At 41.2% G+C, this 22,821-nt stretch overlaps 1 protein-coding gene across 17 annotated transcripts in view; it reads left to right on the top strand.

The window, feature by feature from the left end:
• The window catches only part of ldb3 (LIM domain binding 3), a 264,313-nt gene that overhangs the window by 122,475 nt on the left and 119,017 nt on the right, over nucleotides 1-22,821 (top strand). For all 17 annotated transcript variants that reach the window (XM_062977395.1, XM_062977393.1, XM_062977392.1 and 14 more), the window contains exon 3: nucleotides 1,275-1,426. In XM_062977395.1, the coding sequence (XP_062833465.1) occupies nucleotides 1,275-1,426 (152 nt within the window). The remainder of the gene's footprint in view (nucleotides 1-1,274; nucleotides 1,427-22,821) is intronic.

Here is a 22,821-nt window from a genome sequence, read left to right on the forward strand (position 1 = left end):
CAGTATTCCAGGTGTGGTCTGACCAAGGCAGAATAGAGGGGGAGCATGACTTCCCTGGATCTAGATGCTATACCCCTATTGATGCAGGCCAGAATCCCATTGGCTTTTTTCACCGCCGCATCACATTGCTGGCTCATGTTTAACTTGTTGTCCACGAGGACTCCAAGGTCTTTTTCGCACACACTGCTGTCAAGCCAGGCATCGTCCCCCATTCTGTATCTTTGATTTCCATTTTTTCTGCCGAAGTGAAGTATCTTGCATTTGTCCCTGTTGAACTTCATTTTGTTTCAGCCCATCTCTCTAGTCTGTCAAGATCGTTTTGAATTCTGCTCCTGTCTTCTGGAGTGTTAGCAATCCCTCCCAGTTTTGTGTCGTCTGCAAACTTGATGATCGTGCCTTCTAACCCTTGTAAACAATAGTTTTTTTTCGTGTCAGGAGCGACTTGGGAAACTACAAGTCACTTTTGGTGTGGGAGAAGTGGCCGTCTGCAAGGGGATGCCTGGATGTTTTGATGTTTTACCATCCTTGTGAGAGGCTTCTCTCATGTCCCCACATGGGGAGCTGGAGCTGACAGAGGGAGCTCATCCATGCTCTCCCTGGATTCGAACCAGCAACCTTCAGGTCAGTCCTCCTGGCACAAGGGTTTAACCCATTGCACCACCAGAACCAGGGCTCACAATCAAAGCGCTGTGACTTTTTTTATTAGCAGAAGCATCCACACACCAGGCTTTTTGTCTCCAAAAACCCCACCGTGACTAGAGTGGAAATAGATTTTCCCAGTAAGGAGCTATTGCTATGATCTATTGCTGGTGTAACCCAAAGTGCTGGAGAGTAGCTTTACAAAAGACCTTTTCCTAGTAGAGAAGCAAACTGACAGAAATTATTTTAGATCAACACAGCCACCTGCACTTTTGTTTTCTCCGGGTATGGATATTGCTCTAGATACTTTCCTGACAGGAGCTTCCTCTTCGAAACTTAACACCACATACCTGGCTATGAATAACAAAAGAGGCTTTTGCGGAAACTTTCCTTTCAGAAGTGCACCTTCTCATTGGCATGACCTTGCATATGCAAAAGTGAATGGTTTTGTACATAAAAGAAGAATTCCTACAGGATCCTATACTGTCCTGATGATCAGTTGCTTTCACCCTGGTTTATACATTTTAGGAGATGTCTGAACATCTATATGATTCAATCAATTTAAGGATCCAACTCATAGACTGTCTTGTACTCTTCTTGACTGGTTATCCTTTCTATTTTCCTTTCCTCCACAGATTACACCTGGCAGCAAGGCAGCTCAGTCCCAAATGAGCCAGGGGGACTTGGTGGTAGCCATTGATGGCGTCAACACAGATGGTATGACTCACTTAGAAGCCCAGAATAAGATAAAATCGGCAAGCTACAACCTGGCTCTAACTCTTCAAAAGTATGTGGAAATGAGTTATTTATCTATGCTAAAAACAATTTCCCTTCTCCATAGGAATATGAATGGATGTATAGTGTTGTAGAATAATTTTTCAAGCCATAAGTAGGATGTTCAAGTTTCCTGTATTTCCTCTTCTTTTATGAAAGCATCACATATGAAATGCAACCTTGAAATTGTCAGTTCCTGAGACATGTGCTTGTGTGTATTTCCCTTAGAGAATCAAAAAGAAATGTGAATTTATATAGCCTGTACTTGTGTAGGAGGAAACACCTGACATTCTTAGGACCTCATCACATAGGGCTTTTGCCCCATCGTAGGATGTTTTCAACATGGAGGTAGTACAGAGCCTGCTGGAGGCCATCATATGACGTAGGGCTACGTCCAGTGGGTCTCCATGCCGACTCTGTGTTGAAAGCATGGTGGGAGGAAGAATTCAGAACATGGAAGACCGTCTGTGTTCTGATTGAGTAAGCCAGGGACAGTGTGGGGGAAAGCCGGGCTTCCCCTGTGTAATGGGGACGGGAGCAATGTGGGGTGCAGATTGCTGGTTTCCTCCACTGTGCCACAAATTTGCCCCACGGATTTCCCTGCTGTTGCCCGTCTTCAGGACCTCAATGTGATGAGGTCCCTAGTATAGCAGTTTGGAGGTTATGCTTAAAGTGTATGAGAATATCCAGTTTGTCCAAAGTTGCATGTCTATGGTATGACAGAAGAATCCAGATTTCTTGATTCAAGAAATATCATGAAAGCTCCAGATAGGGTTGCCAGTTCTGAATCTTCCCAGAGCATGGGGTGGAGATTTAGGGATACACCCCTGATCATGTCATTTGGAGTTATTTATCACTTTATTTTATTTATTTATTTACAGCATTTATATTCCGCCCTTCTCACCCCGAAGGGGACTCAGGGCGGATCACATTGCACACATAAAGGCAAACATTCAATGCCATAACATAGAACAGAGACAGAGACAAGACGCAGGCACGGGCTGGCCTCGAACTCATGACCTCTTGGTCAGAGTGATTTGTTGCAGCTGGCTTGCTTTCAAGCCTGCGCCACAGCCCAGCCTTTCCAAACATTTTTACACACAGCTTGCCATTCACACACAGAGAACAAGGGTGGTGGACATTTCAGAGTTTTGTTTTGTTTTTCGTGTCAGGAGTAACTGGAGTTGCTTCTGGAGTGAGAGAATTGGCCGTCTGCTAGGACGTTACCCAGGGGACGCCCGGATGTTTTTTTTGATGTTTTACCATCCTTGTGGGAGGCTTCTCTCATGTCCTCACATGGAGCTGGAGCTGAAAGAGGGAGCTCATCTGCACTCTCCCCGGGTGGGATTTGAACCTGGCAGCAACCCAACCTTCAAGTCACAAGGCTTTTATCCCCTAGGCCAGGGGTCCTCAAACTTTTTAAGCCGAGGGCCGGTTCACAATCCTTCAGACTGTTGAGGGGCTGGATTATCATTTGAAAAAAAAATACAAACAAATTCCGATGCACACTGCACATGTCTTATTTGTAGTGCAAAAACAACAACAACAATGAAAGAACAATACAATATTTAAAAATAAAAACAATTTTAACCAACATACATTTATCAAGATTTCAATGGGAAGTGTGGTCCTGCTTCTGGCCAATGAGATAGTCAAGTTAATTAGGGTTGTTGTTGTTGTTGTTGTTGTTGTGTGCCTTCAGGTTATTTCAGACTTTGGGCGAGCCTAAGTCTAAAATTTATTTATTTATTATTTATTTATTTACTGCATTTCTTTACTACATTTGTATCATACCCTTCTCACCCCTAAGGGGACTCAGAGTGGATTACAACTTATATGTACATACAATATATTAAATTATTAGCATAGCACAATATTAGCATTATATATTACTATATTGAACTATACCACTATACTGTAATATTATTAATAATATTATATGTAATATAGAATATATAATTAATATTATTATTAGTGTTACAGTAGAGTCTCACTAATCCAAGCCTCACTTATCCAAGCCTCTGGATAATCCAAGCCATTTTTGTAGTCAATGTTTTCAATATATCGTGATATTTTGGAGCTAAATTCATAAATACAGTAATTACAACATAGCATTACTGCGTATTGAACTACTTTTTCTGTCAAATTTGTTGTAAAACATGATGTTTTGGTACTTAACTTGTAAAATCATAACCTAATTTGATGTTTAATAGGCTTTTCCTTAATCCCTCCTTATTATCCAAGATATTCGCTTATCCAAGCTTCTGCCGGCCCGTTTAGCTTGGATAAGTGAGACTCTATATTGTATTATATTATAATATTATTATTAATATTATATGTATATACAGTATATTATATTATAAAACTGAGGGCAGGGGCCAGGTAAATGACCTCGGAGGGCCGCATCCGGCCCCCGGGCCTTAGTTTGGGGACCCCTGCCCTAGGCCATCGGAGGCTCCATTTCAGTATTTAAGGATCTCCAAATGACATTTCAGTGTTTAAGGATCTCCAAATGAAATTCTTACATGTGGGCTTGATGTAATTAATATTCTAAGTTGCTACTGAAGTAACACTAAATGCAAGAAGCCTAGAATGGAGTTCCACTGGCCTTGTATGTTTCAGTTAATCTCCTATTGCTTCCTGGTTCAGAAATAATGGCATGACTGCAACCTTGTGAGTTTTTGTCCTTGTTCTATTCTTGTCTGAGAACGGCCCTGCCATCCAGGTCCAGACAGGGCTCTAGCAGTTTTTCAGATTAAAAAAAACCTGGTTTACTCTTGAATTTTAACTGGTTAACCAAATCCCCATGCTAAGCCTATGAGACACAAAAAAATTAAGAGCCCCTCCAGGCACTATCTCAAGCAGATATTGACAGGTCTGTAGCTGGGGGGGGGGGGGGTGTTAGGGGTTCAACTTTTCAAATTTTCTAAACCCCCCCCCCCCAAATTTCTACACCCCCCCCCCATTTTTTTCTGGCTACAGCCCTGGGTTCAGCTATGCCATCCTGTACAGGATCTTTTCTCCTTTAGCTCAAGCAGAGGAAACTGACATAACAAAGGGGACTCAGGGTGGATCACAATGTACATATACATGGCAAACATTCAATGCCATTAGACATACGACATACAGACACAGATAGAGACAGAGACACAGAGGCAATTTAACATTTTCCAGCTTCTGGCTTCATGAGGGTATGCTCAATTCTGGCCACATAGGGAGCTGCTGCTTCATCATCCACTGTGACATCAAGTCCTTGATGGAGTACTTCCTCATTCTTCCACACACTGCTGGACATTTTTATGGTGTAGTAAATTAGTTCAGTTAGCCTCCCTTCATAAAACTGTACCTAAATTTACTACTCGACAGATGCAGATATCTTTCAGGTTGCTTAGGTCAACAATGAGCTAGGCTATTTAATGGTCGGATGCTCAGTCCGACACGAGCTGGCTTCAAACTCATAACCTCTCAGCCAGTAGTGATTTATTGCAGCTGTTTACTAAACTGTTAGTGAATGACAAGTATTAATGATAACTGGGGGGATGATATGGTAATCAAGTATAATACAGTAGGGTCTCACTTATCCAAGACTCGCTTATCCAACATTCTGGATTATCCAACACATTTTTGTAGTCAATGTTTTCAATACATCGTGATATTTTGGTGCTAAATTCATAAATACAGTAATTACTACAAAGCATTACTGCATATTGAACTACTTTTTCTGTCAAATTTGTTGTATAACATGATGTTTTGGTGCTTAATTTGTAAAATCATAACCTAATTTGATGTGTAATAGGCTTTTCCTTAATCCCTTCTTATTATCCAACATATTCACTTATCCAATGTTCTGCCGGCCCGTTTATGTTGGATAAGTGAGACTCTACTGTAAGACATATCCCTTATTTTACTCGAGGAACTTGAAGTACTGGAGTCACTATTAGATTATAAGGTGGAGGTGTAGGACAAAGCACCTATTCCATGGCAGTTGTATTATCATAGATAACAGACACATACCAAGATGATCACCTCTGATACCTCACCTAAACGTCATGTTCCTGTGATGGTAATTCTGCATATCCTCATAACCCCAACCTTCCTGCACTTTACCTACTCTGTAATTTTTTAAACAAAAAGAATTAGAGCAATTTCATGAATAAAAATAAAGAATAATAAATATAAAAATATAGAACAGTAAAATATAAAATAAGTAGAAAACAGAAAGTTCAGAAATAGAGGGAGGAAGGAGGGAGAGTGGGGAAGGAGGAGACTCCCATCCCCTGCTGTCACTTCATGCTGACATGCTGGTACAGAAGCAGAACATACCTATCACACCAAGGTAGGTGATGGGTATGTTGCAAGATTACAAAGGTTTTGCCAATTAATAGCGAGGGGTGGATTAATCAGGTTTTTTAAATCATGTCAGAAACACCTTGAGAACATACTACAAGTTGCTTCTGGTGTGAGTGAATTGGCCATCTACAGAGATGTTGCTTAGGGATTGCCTGGGTGTCTTACCGGGAGACTTCTCTCATGTCTCTGACAGATCTCCCCTCCTATGTGGGGTACCCCAAGGTGCAATCCTCTCCCCTCTTCTCTTCAACATCTACGTTAGACCCCTTGCTAGTTTGGTTCAGAGTTTCGGCCTAGACTGCTATCAATATGCGGATGACACCCAACTCCTTCTGCGCTTGGAGCCTGGAGCAACGTCAATACCAGACAACTTATGTCTGGAGGCTCTGTCGAACTGGCTACGTGCTAGTAGGCTGAAGGTGAACCCGGCAAAGACTGAGATTCTCTGGCATGACCGCTTGACTGGTCTGACCCACTTGCCACCCACCTTCGATGGTGCTGCCCTATCTCCTTCGCCTACCGTTAAGAGCTTGGGTGTCATTTTAGATTCGCAGCTGACAATGGAAGCTCAGGTCGCTGCTGCCAGCAAACAGGCCTTTTTCCACCTACGGCAAGCGAGGCAACTGGCACCCTATCTATCTGATGAGGCTCTGGCAACAGTCATCCATGCCACGGTCACGTCTAGGCTGGACTATTGCAATGCCCTGTATGTTGGCCTTCCGATGTCCACGACCCAAAAGCTCCATATTGTTCAGAATACGGCAGCCAGGCTACTCACAAGAACACCCATGAAATGCCACATAACACCAGTGCTGCAGCATCTGCATTGGCTTCCAACTGATTACTGTGGTCTATATAAGATGCTAGTTCTGACCTTTAAAACTCTTGACGGCCAGGGCCCATCGTAACTTAGGGACTGTCTCTCCTTCTCCCATCATCGGAGGTCGCAATGACCATCCCAACGAGACTTACTTTATGTACCGGGTCCTAGAGAAGTGCACTTGGAAAGGACCAGATGCAGAGCTTTTTCTATTTCTGCCCCTGCCTTATGGAATGCCTTGCCGCCCTATATGAGAGCCATGCGTGAGTTAGGGCCTTTTACCCTAGCACTCAAGACCTTGCTATTTACTAGAGCTTTTGATCTATGTTAATTTTATCAATATTTGTATGTATGTATTTTTATCCTTTACAATTTTATCTTGTAAATCGCCTAGAGCATCTTGGATGGAGGGCGATTAATAAGTAATTAAATGATGATGATGATGATGATGATGATGATGATGATGATGATGATGATGATGATGATGATGTCCCTGCAAGCTAGAGCTGATAGATGGAAGCTCATCCTATCTCATGGATTCAAACCAATGCACCTTTGGTACCAGGAAAACAGAGCCTCCAGTGGCGCAGTGGGTTAAACTCTTGTGCTGGCAGGACTGATGACTTGAAGGTTGGGTTGCTGTCCTGAAGCTTGCTGTTTCAAATCCAACCTGGGGAGACCATGATGGATGAGTTCCCTCTATCAGCTCCAGCTCCATGTGTGGACATGAGAGAAGCCTCCCACAAGGGGGGTAGAACATCAAAATATCTGGGCACCTCCTGGGCAACGACATTGCAGACTCCAATTCTCTCACACCAGAAGCAACTTGCAATTTCTCAGGAAAACAAACTCAAGCAAGAGTTAACAAATGCAAAAAGGAAAAAGGAAAAAGGCACGAGTTTGTCTGGCTGATCCAGTATTACCCTCTCTAGCAGCACATGCAGAGGTGAATGCGTAACATGTGTGACCTTCTTTCCCCCTCACAACAGGACTCAAAAACCTTTATGGTTTCAAGGAGTCCAAGGGTTTCATGGAAAAATCTTCCCCTTTTCATCTTTAAAGGCAGCTATCAAAGAGATTGGATAAATGACAGCCTGATCCTGAAGCTTCCTGCTAGAACATTTGTAGCAGTTTTCATGTGTCACCGAGTGAGATATTATACTGCCATGGCAGATTTTTCTCTGTGCTGTCATAGACCTTTAGCATGAAGGGGACCAATAGCACACAAGCTATGCATTTCTTCCTAAGCTACTGCAGAACTTAGAAGCATGGTTTCAGCAGTAGCCTGGAAAAATGAGATTTGTCATTGGGACCAATGAGTCCTTAATTTCTTGGCTGGGCTGGGGAACAATTTTCTTGTTATGTCAGCCAAAATCCACCCAGTTATGAGCTGGCCAGAGCCTCCATTGAGCAGAGTGATAATTGTCACTTTTGTTGAGTGTGCAACAGAGCACATTTGCATTCATCTTCTTCCATTCAGGTAAACAACACCAGTTGTGTAGTTGGGGAACAGAGTAGGGTGAAATATTAATAATTGAAATCAAGACCAGAAAGAGTTTGTGACCTGGGAAGAGCAGGCAGCGCTTGGCAATTGCGGCCTGCATTTGAGTCACAGAGCAGACCTTACTAAACTACAAAACTAAATGCCCCACAACCTCAAAATTTGGCAGCACAACCCCTCATCCATGCCTCTAGGTTTATACAACAAAACTACACATCACGAACCTCCACGGGGCCTAAAAATCCCAAAAAAACCAGCATGCTCCATGTGCGCCTGCGCCAAAACGGACCCCTCGCGTGGACAGAACAACCCCACCCCTCCCCTCTACACTAGCTCCCGCGCGGTACCCTTTCCCCGGCAGCGCCACTACCGCCATTTTGCCCACCATCCCCGACAAAACACGCACTATTCACTCGCCCAGTGGCCCTCAACGACATGGGCTCAAGCCTCCCAGGCACCTCTCCTGGCTCTCCTCCTCTTCTTTCCTCTCCTTGCCGCTTTTGGGCTCCACAGCTCCCCCCCCCCCCGCCATTGAAGACAGAACAACAGCAGGGAAACCGCCACACCTGAAGAGGGGTCATCACACTTCAGGAGCAAGGTGTATGGGAAATGGCAGCCCTCACAGTCCTCACCAGGGGAAACGGGACGGCACAGGAGAGCAACATCCCCTCACAAACTGCGGACCACACAAAACTTTGAGAGAGGGAAGGGAGCTTATGGGGACCACAGTTTTCCTCCCACCCACCCACCCCCACTGCCTGCCGCCTTGCCTTCGGTGCTTTTGGGGGCCGCGGCTTTCCTCCCTTCCCCCCCCCCCCCCACTGGCCCTCGCCTTGCCTTCACTGCTTTTGGGGGCCGCAGCTTTCCTACCTCCGGTTCTAAGCAGATAATATAAGAATAATATAAGAATATACATATAATATATAATAATTACTGTAGTCTAATAAGAATACAGAACAATATAATCTCTAAAATCGGGACACTAAATAACACTCAGAAGACAAGGAAAACATCAAGCCCAGCTAACACCTCCCAACAAAGGATTCCTTCAGGCAGGAACCAGCCAGGCTTGGGAGCTGCAAGGCCATTCAATGCTAATCAAAGTAACTAATTCCAACATTCATACCTGCTGCACTGAGACTATTCACTGCTCTTCAACTTGGCCAACCAAGATTTCCCCTAGATGGAACACCCTCAGGTTTGGAAACCATCAGGCCACTCCGTCCCATTCAACCAGCCCAGCGAAGGAGGCCCTATATAAAAAGTGGCCAAACTTTGAAACACCGAGGCTGTTCAGTGCAATTCCAATTGGCCACAGCAACGCGTGGCAGGGCACAGCTAGTTTTCCAATATAAGGGAAAACATATGTGACTATATGTATGCTGCTTTTCCATTTATTATGGTTCAGTTTTAATTGAAATGAGGATTTTAAAAGCTCACATTTGCAACATTGCTTACAGCAATGAGCACATAGGCTTTGCTGAACTGAAGCCTTTGCAACTTGTGGCACAGCATGACAAAGAGAGCCTGCTAGCTTCATGAGACAAGCCATTCCTTCCATTCTTAGGAGGTAGGACTATTTGTAGTGGGGTTTTTTATTTTTGCTGACGTGTTTAAAAAAAAAAAAGAACTAGTGTATCATTTGTTAGGCTGGAGGAAAAATGTTCAATTAACTTCTACACAATAGCAATCTAATAATGATGATGGCAGTAAAGATAATACAAAGGATGAGAAGAGAAGGAACGTTTTAAAACAAACAGCAAACACCTATATAGCAACAAATACCATAGCCTCCTGACACTTCACTCCATCGAGAGAACCCTAAGTTAGACAGAAAATTGGAGGTTATTGAGTTGCTAATTGACAAAACATTCATGGCATTCAATTTGGTAGGTCTGACATATTTGGACTTGGGTCAGTCAAGCAGGATAGGTTGATGGATTCTATATTTGAATACCATGAATCAAAAACTTAAGTGACGTTAGGTTTTTTCTCTCATACTGCTTGGGATGCCAAGAAAGATGAAGTCTACCTTTATGAGATCTAAAAATCTAGACATCTGCAATCCTGGTGAAAAATGTTTTTTCTGAGTTGCGCCTGGCTCCCGATGGCAATGACATTGCTCTTTATTGATTTTGACTCTGACACTTTCATGACCCTTATTTACAACACCAGTTGCTATTGAGTTTGGCCCTCCTCTCTTTTATCACTGTGCTTATGGCTTTCTCCTACCAGCTACAGTACCAATAGTTAAGCAGATTTACATCCCTGTTACTGTTGCTTCAGCAGCTGCTATAGTTAGAACAGCTTAAATTATTCTGTTCACCATTGCAATGATATCTACCTTTAAGGCTGAAATGTTATATGTGTCTGTCTGTTGTCTCTTTATCTGCTTGTTTGTTTGTTTTACTCGACTATTATACAGTTGCGAGTTGATTTTGTTTCCTCCATTTCCTCCATTTCTTCTGTTTCCTTCAGTACTTCAGGAGCCCGTAACAGTAAGGGCCCTCCTGTTACAAAAACCCGCCCAAGCAGGAACCGATCTTGGCTCCTTCTCCCCTATTTGGCATCACAGTTGAATCTTTTTTATTTTCCTTTATTTTCCTGATTATTTTTATTTAGTGGGACTGACTGGGAGTTGGGGACCTGAGGGATGGTGGGTGGGGTGTGCACACAAGCGTTTGGGGGCCTGGAAATGGAAAGTCACCCTTTAAACTTCTTTTTCTCCTTCCCTTCCTCTCCTTCAGAAAATACTTCTAAAAGATAATAATTATTAATAATAATATTAATCCCAGCAAAAAAGAGAAAAGCCTACCTCTCCTCTAGAGTAGAAAGTAGAAACAGCTTTAAGGAAGCAAAGGCAAGCAGAAAGGAAATTGCAGCACTAAAAATGGGATTTTTTTTAAAAAAGAATTTTATTACATTTTTTATACTACATCGAAAGAGTGAGAACAACCAAGGTATAGAAAAGTAAAAAAGAGAGAAAGATAAAAGTCTACAATCTACAAAAATATACCCACACAAAAACAAAAAACAAGAAACAAAAAATGTGACTTCCATTCCATCTTCTTGGATAATATTTTCTTATTATTCAATAATATTTTTTCTTACTAAAGAAAAAAAAATAGTAAAATTGTCTCTCGTAATCTTCATTTTCTCAAATTATCCAGATAGTCCTGAAGATCGTCCCAATTCGTTCTTTTCATTATCTTGCCTGTATTTTTCTTCAACAAAAAAGTCAGTTTGTCCATATCCTTTATTTCTCTTATCTTCTCCACTCACTTCTCAATAGGTGGATCTGATTCCTGTTTCCATTCTCTAGCGAAAACAATTCTAGCGATGGTCATAATATAAGTGAAAAGCTTATCTTCTTGTTCAGTCAATTGTAAGTCTAAATCTGTAAATCCTAATAGATAGTACTCTGGTTTTCTTATAAAGTTTCTCTTTAAAATCTTTTGTGATTCTTCATGAATCTTCGTCCAAAACTTTGTTGCTTCTTTACAAAACCACCACATGTGATAGAAGGAGCCAACTTGTTCTTTACATTTCCAACACTTATCAGAACCTGTTTTGTACATTTTAGCTAATTGTTTCGGTGTAGTATACCATCTGTGGAACATTTTTATCCAGTTCTCTTTCAAATCCGTTGCATATGTATATTTTAATTTTTTGTTCCACACTTGTTCCCATTCTTTCATTTGGACTGGCCTTCTTAAATTTTGGGCCCATTTTATCATGCAATTTTTAACCTGTTCTAAAAATGGGATTTTTAAGGTAGTCCAGGGAGAATAGCTCTACTTAGCTACAGGGTCATAGCTCTTTCTTTCCTGGGCCTCCTTATAATGCCTCTTGGAAAGCTGCTTGGCATAGTGGTAATGCAGCCGAGTGCCTCTCCTCTAGAGTAGAAAAAACAGCTTTAAAACATGAAGCCTCCTTAAAGCGTGTGCTTGCCTGCAGCAAAGCATCTCTCCTCTCGCGTAGAAACAGATAAGAAGCCTCCTTAAAGCATGGGCACCTGCTTACAGCTGAGTGCCTCTCCTCTAGAGTAGAAACAAACAGCTTAAATGCCTAAAATGATGGGAAGGGAAGCCTGGGACTCCCCCCCCCCCCCAAATGGACCGATAGAAAATTGATCTTTCAGCACCCCCATAGCAAAAACAGACATCTGTCCTCCCATATTCAGGAGGCTCCCAAAAAAACAGATCGGGGCCCCCACCAAAACAGCTCGAGGTTTACCCAGATTGCACAACTCTGCTGACTGAAATACTATATCATCTTTACAGTGCAGTGGACTAGACTGTAAAGAAGGTGATGCTATGTTGCTTCCAGATTTGATTGGGATGGATCTCTGACTTTTTGTTTCCTTTTCTTTGGGGGTTTTGGGGGATGTGGGGACTTTGGGATGTAGGGCAAAACTGCTGTGTTTTTGTAGATTTGTGATATTTGGAATGTGGGGGCTATAAGGCTAATAATAATAATAATAACCAAAAGATCTCAGCTGGCATTTGGAAATTGACAAAATTACAATCTGTCAACTGCAAAAGGCCACCCTACTGGGATCTGTGCACATCATCCGAAAATACATCACACAGTCCTAGACACTTGGGAAGTGTTCGACTTGTGATTTTGTGAAACGAAATCTAGCATATCTATCTTGTTTGCTGTGTCATACAATAAAATAATAATAATAATAATAATAATAATAATAATAATAATAATAATAATAACAACAACAACTTATTTTGTATCCTACCTCCATATCCTGAAGGGACTCAGGGCAGCGTACACGGGGATGAGCCCGATCAAACATAGATCAGTAAAATTAACATTATAACAACATAAAACAACATCATCAAACAATCAATAGCCTGAACAGTAATAAATGTATTTATGTATTTATTACAGTACTTGTATCCCGCCTTTCTCACCCAATAGGGCGGCTTACAATAAAAACACATATATAAAAATAATACAAAACATTCAATCAATTAAAATACTGGAATTTGGAGGGTAGGAGCTTGTGCAATAGAACTTTGAGGCCCTATAAGCTCTTCTTAAATGTCCAGTAAGAGCTACATCTCATACTTATGTTGCTTATGTAGATCAGCTCTCAGTGCTGCCTTTTTCACCAGAAATCTACCAGCCTTCAGATTTAAATATGATCCATCCTGTGATTGCTTCTGTTATAATGGGAGATCACTCTGACCACAGATGATTTTGTTTTTAATTATTCAAGTAGCTGTCTGGAGTGCTTCCATTAATAGCTACTAATACAGACCACTGGCACCAGGATTATCTGAAGCCTCTCTGCCGTATCCAGATACTGATAGGTATCTTGCAAATTCCTAGTTGTGTCTTTACTGTTCTTGTAAGCACTTGTGGAAACATTGTTATTAGGACAAAATGGCTAAAAGAAAAGAGAAAAAAATTATGTAAAGGAAAGATTATGTTGTGTACATGAAAATATGCTTAGGAAACATGCAGAAATCGAGACCAAAAAAATTACAGAAGCTACTGTTCTGGAGACTATGGTCCCTTCTGCACAGCTGAATAAAATCCCACATTATCTGCTTTGAACTGGGATATATGGCAAATATTGTGGGGTTTTCTGCCTTGATATTCTGGGTTATATGGTTATGTGGAAGGGCTCTAAGGCTCCTTCTACACTTCCATATATTCCAGGATCTAATCCCAGATTATCTGGCAGTGGAGACTCATATAATCCAGTTCAAAGCAGATCCTGGGATCAGATCAGATCCTGGGATATAGGGCAGTGTGGAAGCAGCCTAAAATGAACCTATCAAGGTGTTTTTCCATGACAAAATATGCCCGCAGGCCATATCCCATTGCATTCTTTTGAGGCTCAGTGGGGCTTGCCAAGGCATTTCTATGTCTGAGCAGGGATTCCACAATCCCAGTTAAACCACTATGCCATTGTGTCCATATGCTTCAACTGTCACAATTTGGCAGGGACAGCCCCTGATTAATCCCGTCCTCTTATTTCTTAAGCTGCTTTCAACATGTCCCAGTTTCTCTCTCCTTCTCCCACTGTCCTCCTTTGTCCTCAGCTTACTTAAATTCCTCTAAACTGAATTCAAAGTGCAAAAGCAGTTTGCACTTAATCAGTTTAGTATGAGATAGAAGAGAAGAGGGAGCAGAATCTTGCTTTTCCCAGTAGGTTCAGGCAAAAGCAAACTGTTGAGGCATCTCCTAGTTTATGTGTTCCTCCTCATCAATATCTTTTGCCATCTTGACCAGACTCTGCTATTCACTCTAGTGGGGATACTACTGCTGCATGGTGTATTTCATTCAACACAGATCTGAACCAGGCAAGCACCTAGACATACAATTGGCAATCTGTAAAAGTAATATGGGTGTTTATTTATTTATTTATTTACAGTATTTATATTCCGCCCTTCTCACCCCGAAGGGGACTCAGGGTGGATTACAATGAACACATATATGGCAAACATTCAATGCCAACAGACAAACAACATATATAGACAGACACAGAGGCATTTAACATTTTTTTTCCAGCTTCACAATTCCGGCCACAGGGGGAGCTGTTGCTTCACTGTCCACTAGTGGCTGTACTTCCTCATTCCTTTCCTCGTGTTTTGCTGGCAGTTTTATGATGTTGTAAATTAGTTAAATTAGCCTAAATTATTGCAGCTGGTTACTAGCCAGCTGCGCCACAGCCCGGCCCTCAAGGAATCAAATTCTTCCCCTCAAGCCCCAATCTGAGCATATTTCTGCACTTCACATTTAATAGCTAGCAGTCACCAGAAGCCATTTTGCATTCTGAAGAGGCATCTTTATTTTTCTGGTGAAATCAGAACCAAGAGAAGGTCACATCCCTTGTTTAAGGGGGACCTTCAAATCACCTGTTGACATATGATGACCCCATGAATTTCATAGGGCTTTCTTGGACAAGGAACACTCAGAGGTTGTTTTGTCAGTTGCTTCTCCTGAAATCCAGACTACAACACTTGGTATTCACTGGAGGTCCCCCATCCAAGTACTAGCTATGGTTGACTCTGCTTAGCCTCCAAAGTAACTTAGGATCTGATGCCTGAAATATAATTAGGCTCATTATCAGTTGATTTGTCAACTCTGCAGTTGTCAACTGAACTCCTATATATCTTAATAAACCTTTGTCTTTTTATTATTTAACCTTGAGATAATTCCACAATTATCCTCTACAAATCCAAGAGGATAATGGCATCCATTGCATCAGCACTTTTGAAGCTGAAACTTCTCTTCATCAGTGGTGCTGTGTGTCACACATAAACTAGTTAGAATATGCTGAGATTTTGACCCTACAAGGTTGACCTAAGATAGGCAACATTATACCTTATATATCTTAACAACATTATAGGGTACTGTTCCATTATCTGGGTGGAGGCCAAAAAGAGGTGCTAGACAGAGAAGGGTTGTCCTTTAGGGGGGAGTTAGAAGGAGTGAAGCCATTTCCTCGTGTTTTCCTGTTATTCCCTCCACCCATGTCGCCATAGTGGAAACAACCCTCATTTATGAATTGGGTAGTGGAGAGCGGGAATAGTAAGTGAAAACGGGGAAAATGATGTGTTATTGAAGGCTTTCATGGCCGGAATTGTCAGAGTAATTGCAGCGCATCAGTAGTTGGATGGAATCAGTGGAACACAAAACGAAGTGACAACTGAGACATTAGTAAAACTATATACAAAGTTTAATTGTAAGCAATAATAATCAAGACAAACAGGCTTCCAGACAATAGACTAACACAGGACTTGACTCAACACCTAGGCAGACAGAACTCGACTCAACTCAGAGCTGAACTAATGCAATCAGCAATGCACACACACTTGTGTCTGGACACTCCCTGGTTCCAGCCACACATCAAGGTCATCACAGCTTCTTAGTAATTAACTCTTTCCAGACTATACTACACTCTGGATGATGCAATCAGTATGCAATACAGACAAGACACAAATTTCATTTAAACACTACCAATACACAAATCCCACATTAACAATTCCCCCTCTTTAAATGTAATTTTGTCTTCTTAAATATATACATCACCTAAACACATATGAATCAACTTATTGTACATTCATTACATCACATGGTTTTTCATACTGAATGTCTTATAACACTTTTCTTGAAACTAGGCAATCACATACAATCTTTATACAGTTGTCTCTTGCACTCCATATACACAGGGAACATCTCATGACTTTTAAACGATTATACATAAACACAAATCTCTACTTCAGACACATTCTTTCAAGATTTTGCTGCTACACTTGATCAATAACAATCAACTATTTTATATCCACCACTACAAACATAGTCTTTTCCAACAGGTGTTATGTGGAACTTCTTTGGATCAGACTTTAACAGCTCTGCATTAACAGAAATCACAGGGTTGTTGTATATTTTCTGGGCTGTATGACCATGTTCCAGAAGCATTCTCTCCTGACGTTTTGCCCACATCTATGGCAGGCATCATCAGAGGTTGTGAGGTATACCCATGGTATACTGCCATAGAGGTGGGTGAAACGTCAGGAGAGAATGTTATGGAACATGGCCATATGGGTCCCCAGGCAAAGCAGTGCACTGGGATATGCCTACACAACCACCCCCAGAAATAAAAAAATTAATTATTGATAAAATAAATTTAGATTTACTAGTACCTCCAACAGAAACAGTGCTTTGACATTAAAGGTAAGGTAAATGTAAAGGTTTCCCCCTAACATTAAGTCCAATCATGTCTGACTCTGGGGGTTGATACTCATCTCAATTTTTAAGCCAAAGAGCCGGTGTTGTCATCCTGCCGGAGCGGTACCTATTGATCTACTCACATTGGCATGTTTTCGAACTGCTAGGTTGGCAGAAGCTGGAGCAACAGTGGGTGCTCATGCCGCTCCCGGGATTTGAACCTGGAACCTTTCGATCTGCAAGTTCAGCAGCTCAGTGCTTTAACACACTTCGCCACCGGGGCTCCTTATTCTTATTGAATTTGTGTTTTTATTTTAACCAATATGTTTTTTGCTTTGATGGATTATTTATATTTGTGTCTGTGGGCATTTTTTCCCAAATGTAAGCCTCCCCAAGTCCCGTTTGGGAGATTGTGAGGGGGTATAAGAATAAAGTTGTTGGTGACGTTGTTGTTGTTGTTGTTGTTGTTGTTGTTGTAGTAGTATCTGGCTTCTTTCTTTCATTTCACATGCTGGAACATGTTAAAAAACCTTTACAGTTTTGTAGTGCAGGAAAGTATTCCTTTTCTTCCCATGCTATCTCTGCCATTTCTATTATTAAAGAAGTAAAGTCCAAGAACACATAGTAAGGTAAAGGTTTCCCCTGACATTAAGTCCAGTCATGTCTGAAGAGCCGGTGTTGTCTTCCTGCCGGAGCGGTACCTATTGATCTACTCACATTGGCATGTTTTCGAACTGCCAGGTTGGCAGAAGCTGGAGCAACAGTGGGCGCTCATTCCGCTCCCAGAATTTGAACCTGGGACCTTTCAGTCTGCAAGTTCAGCAGCTCAGTGCTTTAACACACTTCGTCACCGGGGCTCCTGCAAGAACACTTAGACTTTATTAATTCAGGATGACCTGAATTTGAATGCTGTTACTGTAGACCTGCCTCCAAAATTATTGCGTAAATTAAACCAAATATTAGGATAGCTAGCCTAATTGTATTAGCAGTATCTAAGGATATCAGGCAATCAATTGTTCATCGCTTTCTTGGAGGAGAAAGAACCAAAGAGAATGACCTTTGAAATTACGTGAACCAAAGCCACATCAAAATGCTAAGCAGCAGAACAGCCGATCTATTCATAGTCAAATACCAACTGCCAGCCAATTGCCAACATAAAACTCAATTCATGGGGGAATCTGTGACAATGTTCCATGTTCTCTATTTTGCACTGGTAGTATAGGGAATAATAACCTAGCCAAAGTTATGCAGTTTTATATTCAAAGAGGTTAAGCATATGCTTAAATCCCTTTGGAATTAGTGGGTTTTAACACTGCTTAAATTTGATTTTACTACACCTGTAATTGAAAATCATTTTCAAAAGGAGCTATTCTTCTTAGCATCCCAAATGGAAACAATGCTGAAATAGATGCATTTATTTGCATTACATTTTGTTGTTATTGTTTTTTGAATGTACATCATTTCCGACCTGTGATAACAGTAAGGTGAACTGATCATAGGGTTTTCTTGGCAACTTTTGTTCATTGCCTTCCTCTGAGACCCCATCTACACTGCCATATAATCCAGTTTCTGATTCCAGATTATCTGTTTTGACCTGGATTATATTAGTCTACACTGCCATATGATCCAGTAAAGGTAAAGGTAAAGGTTTCCCCTGACGTTAAGTCCAGTTGCGTTCGACTCTGGGGGTTGGTGCTCATCTCCATTTCTAAACTGAAGAGCCAGCGTTGTCCGTAGACACTTCCAAGGTCATGTGGCTGGCATGACAGCCGGAGCAGTACCTATTGATCTACTCACATTGGCATGTTTTCGAATTGCTAGGTTGGCAGAAGCTGGAGCTAACAGTGGGTGTTCACTCCGCTCCCTGGATTCGAACCTACGACCTTTTCGTCTGCAAGTTCAGCAGCTCAGTGCTTTAACACACTGTGCCACCGGAAGCACAGTACGAAGCCAATAATCTGGATTTTATATGACAATGTAGATGGGGCCTGAGACTGAGGGTGTATCTATATTGTAGAATTAATGAAGTTTGATACCACTTTAACTGACATGGCTCAATGCTATGGAGCACTGAGAGAGATATATTTATGAAGAATTTAGCCTTCTTTGCCAAAGAGTGCTGATGCCTCACCAAAAACTACAGCTCCCCAGATTTCATAACTTTTGAGCCATGGCAGTTTAAGTTGTATCAAACTATATTTATTCTACAGTGTAGAAGTTTGGTTGCATGCTGCAAGTCGAATGCTGGAGATCGTGACATCAGCGCTCAAGCAGGGAGCTTTGGAATGGTTGAACAGAAGCTCTCGGAAGCTTTAGGTACTCTTACTGCCTATTACAGGGAAAACCAGCTGATTCCTAATCCAACTAAAACACAGACATGTGCTTTCCCTCTTAAGAAGAGACAAGCATCTTGAATTTTGAAGGAATCCCACTGGAGCATTGCAGCACACCCAAATAACTGGCAGTAACTCTGGACTGTGCTCTGACTTCCAAGAAGCACTGCTTGACTATCAAGCAAAATGTGGGTGCTAGAAATAACATCATACAAAAACTGGCACAACCTGGGGATCACAACTAGACACAGTGAAGACATCTGCCCTTGTGCTTTGCTACTCTGCTGTTAAATCTGCATACCCACTGTGGAATACAACTCACCACGTTAAAATAGTGGATGTGGCTGTTAATGAGACATGCAGCTTTATCACAGGATGTCTACACCGTATACCACTGGAGAAATACTGTTTAGCTGGCATTGCACTACCTGACATTTGTTGGGAAGTAGCAGCCTGTAATGAAAGGACCAAGGCAGTGACATCTCCAGCCCATCCTCTGTTTGGATATCAGCCAGCAAGCCAACACCTTAAATCAAGAAATAGCTTCATACATAAATATTCACAGGAACACCTCAGGAAGCGAGAATCCAAAAGTGGCAAGTTAAAACCTGGAACTTCAATTAGTGGCTGATACCAGATGAGAAGTTCCCTCCTGGGCACACAGAAGATTGGGTGACTTAGAAGGTGCTGAACATACTGTGTTCTGGTATCATGAGATGCAGAGCTAACTTTAAGAAATGGGGCTACAAAGTGGAGTCCACGACATGCAAGCATGAGAAAAGCAAACCACAGACCACTTATCACAATGCAGCCTGAGCCCTGCCACAGGCACAATGCAGGACCTTCTTAAAGCAACACCACAGGCACTCCAAGTGGCCAGCTTCTGATCAAAGGATATTTAATATAATGCCACATTTTTAACTTTGTTTCTGGTTCTGGTTTTTAACTTTGTTTCTGGTTTTTCTATACATGTTTCTAGACATTATAACTGTATTCTCAATTATAATAAATACATACATAAATAAATGTAAATAAATACAGTGTAGATGCAACCTGAGAGAGAGTGACTTACCCAAGGTCACCCAGTAAGCCTCCATGACCGAGTAGGGATTCAAACTCTAATTTCCAAAGTGGTACTCAAATCACTACAGTACTTTGTACGGGCTGTGGTGCAGGCTGGTAAACAGCTGCTGCAATAAATCACTCTGACCATGAGGTCATGAGTTCGAGGCCAGCCCGTGGCAGGGTGAGCATCCGTCAATTAAAAAATAAAATACAGCCCCTGCTCGTTGCTGCCCTAGCAACCCGAAAGATAGTTGCATCTATCAAGTAGGAAATAAGGTACCACTTATAAAAGTGGGGAGGCAAGTTTAACTAATTTTCAACGTTGGAATGAGGAAGTGAAGAAGTGCCATCAGAGTGGATGATGAAGCAGCTGCTCCCCCCTGTGGCCAGAATCGTATATCCCCTCAGGAGAAGATTAAATTGCCTCTGCGTCTGTTTGTCTGTCTGTCTGTCTCTGTCTCGGTTCGATGTGTTTATGGGCATTGAATGTTTGCCCTATATGTACATAATGTGATCCGCCCTGAGTCCCCTTCGGGGTGAGAAGGGCGGAATATAAATACTGTAAATAAATAAATACAGTAGAGTCTCACTTATCCAACACTCGCTTATCCAATGTTCTGGATTATCCAACGCATTTTTGTAGTCGATGTTTTCAATAAATCGTGATATTTTGGTGCTAAATTAGTAAATACAGTAATTACTACATAGCATTATTTTGTATTGAACTACTTTTTCTGTCAAATTTGTTGTGTAACATGGTGTTTTGGTTCTTAATTTGTAAAATCATAACCTAATTTGATTTTTAATAGACTTTTCCTTGATCTTTCCTTATTATCCAACATATTCGCTTATCCAACGTTCTGCCGGCCCGTTTATGTTGGATAAGTGAGACTCTACTGTACTTCGATTTGGTAGATAAATGTGATCTCCCAGATATTTTTAGATTGTATCTTCCATCTCTCAGCATGATGGGAATTGCATTCCAGCATCTGGAGCTCCACACTTGCCCACCCTGTTTTGGATGACCATCAGAATTCCATCTGCAATCCTATATTCTTGCAACCCAGCAAAAGCCTCATTGATTTCAGTGGGATAAAAGACTGGACTGTCAGTTATTCTGTTGCATGCGGAGGGCTCAGTGTGAAGTGTACCTCATAATCCTTGTTAGGCTCACTGAAGAGCAAGTTGGCCATCAATCAATGCCATGTCTTTAAAGGGCAAAGGAGTATTTATTGCACTGCAGAGCCTGCTTCCTTATACGAAATGTTTGTTGAATGCACATCACTCTCCCAGTATCTCTTTCTCCAAATATCAACCCAAGAAGTAATGTAAAAAAAAACAAGCCTTCCCATTTATTTGGGGGTATATATATCCCACCCGGGTGGCTTGCAGAAGATAATCGCCTTCTGCAACATTACTTGGTGCTCACTGGAAAAAGGTCACCATGGGCATTAACAGCATTTCAGTCCGAGTTATAGGCTTGAATAAAGACGGCAGCTTCACATGTTGGGGGAAATGATTGAGAGTTATTACTGCTTTGTGTCTCCCACAAGCACTTGATTTGTGTTGATTAGCTAGTAGAACTGACAACAGTAAGTAGAAAACGATGCATACATTACATAGATCTAAAAGATACATATAGTATAGCTGGTATGGAGTAGTTAGGACTGAGATATATAAGGTGAAAGAAAGGAAGACCAGTGACATGCTGTGATTTGCCCAACCATTTCAACTTCTCTCTCCCTGTATAGCAGTTTTCATAATTATGTATCCTTTAGTTATAACTATATGGAATTCTTAGTTTTGTGGTTTATTGTGAAGATCCTGGATTGAATCCTTTCTGTTGTGTTACAATTTTCTTGATGACGACTTTCTTACACTTGAGAGACAAGAATTGCTCTCTACGTTTCTGTTGTGTTACAATTTTCTTGATGACGACTTTCTTACACTTGAGAGACAATAATTGTTCTCTGTGTTGAGTAGGGTATAAGCAATTGCAGCTGGGTAAGTATATTTGATTGTCTCTTTTTTGTATTCTCCACAGTGATTATATCTCTAGATTTCCTTTTTATTGTTAAATTTTAAGAGGGAATGATCAGGCAAGGGGCTCTTTAAGTAGTATGAGAAATTTATTTTTGCAGTTGGGAGACCCCTGCATCAGTGATGATGTGTGTGTGTATGTGTGTGTGTATACATATATATATATACATACATACATACAGTAGAGTCTCATTTATCCAACATAAACGGGCCGGCAGAACATTGGATAAGTGGATATGTTGGATAATAAGGAGGAATTAAGGAAAAGCCTATTAAACATCAAATTAGGTTATGATTTTTAAAAATTAAGCACCAAAACATCATGTTATACAACAAATTTGACAGAAAAAGTAGTTCAATACGCAGTAATGCTATGTAGTAATTACTGTATTTATGAATTTAGCACCAAAGTATCACGATGTATTGAAAACATTGACTACAAAAATGCATTGGATAATCCAGAACGTTGGATAAGTGAGACTCTACTGTATTAATTTAAAGGTGCCAAAATGCTTCCATAGAAGACTCTCTGCTAGTCTGGAAAAGACTACACCAAAGCAGTAGATTTCTCATTCCAAAACGTTGCTCTGATGAACAGC

Source organism: Anolis carolinensis, chromosome 3 (assembly GCF_035594765.1).
Source record: "Anolis carolinensis isolate JA03-04 chromosome 3, rAnoCar3.1.pri, whole genome shotgun sequence".
Classification (NCBI taxonomy): domain Eukaryota; kingdom Metazoa; phylum Chordata; class Lepidosauria; order Squamata; family Dactyloidae; genus Anolis; species Anolis carolinensis.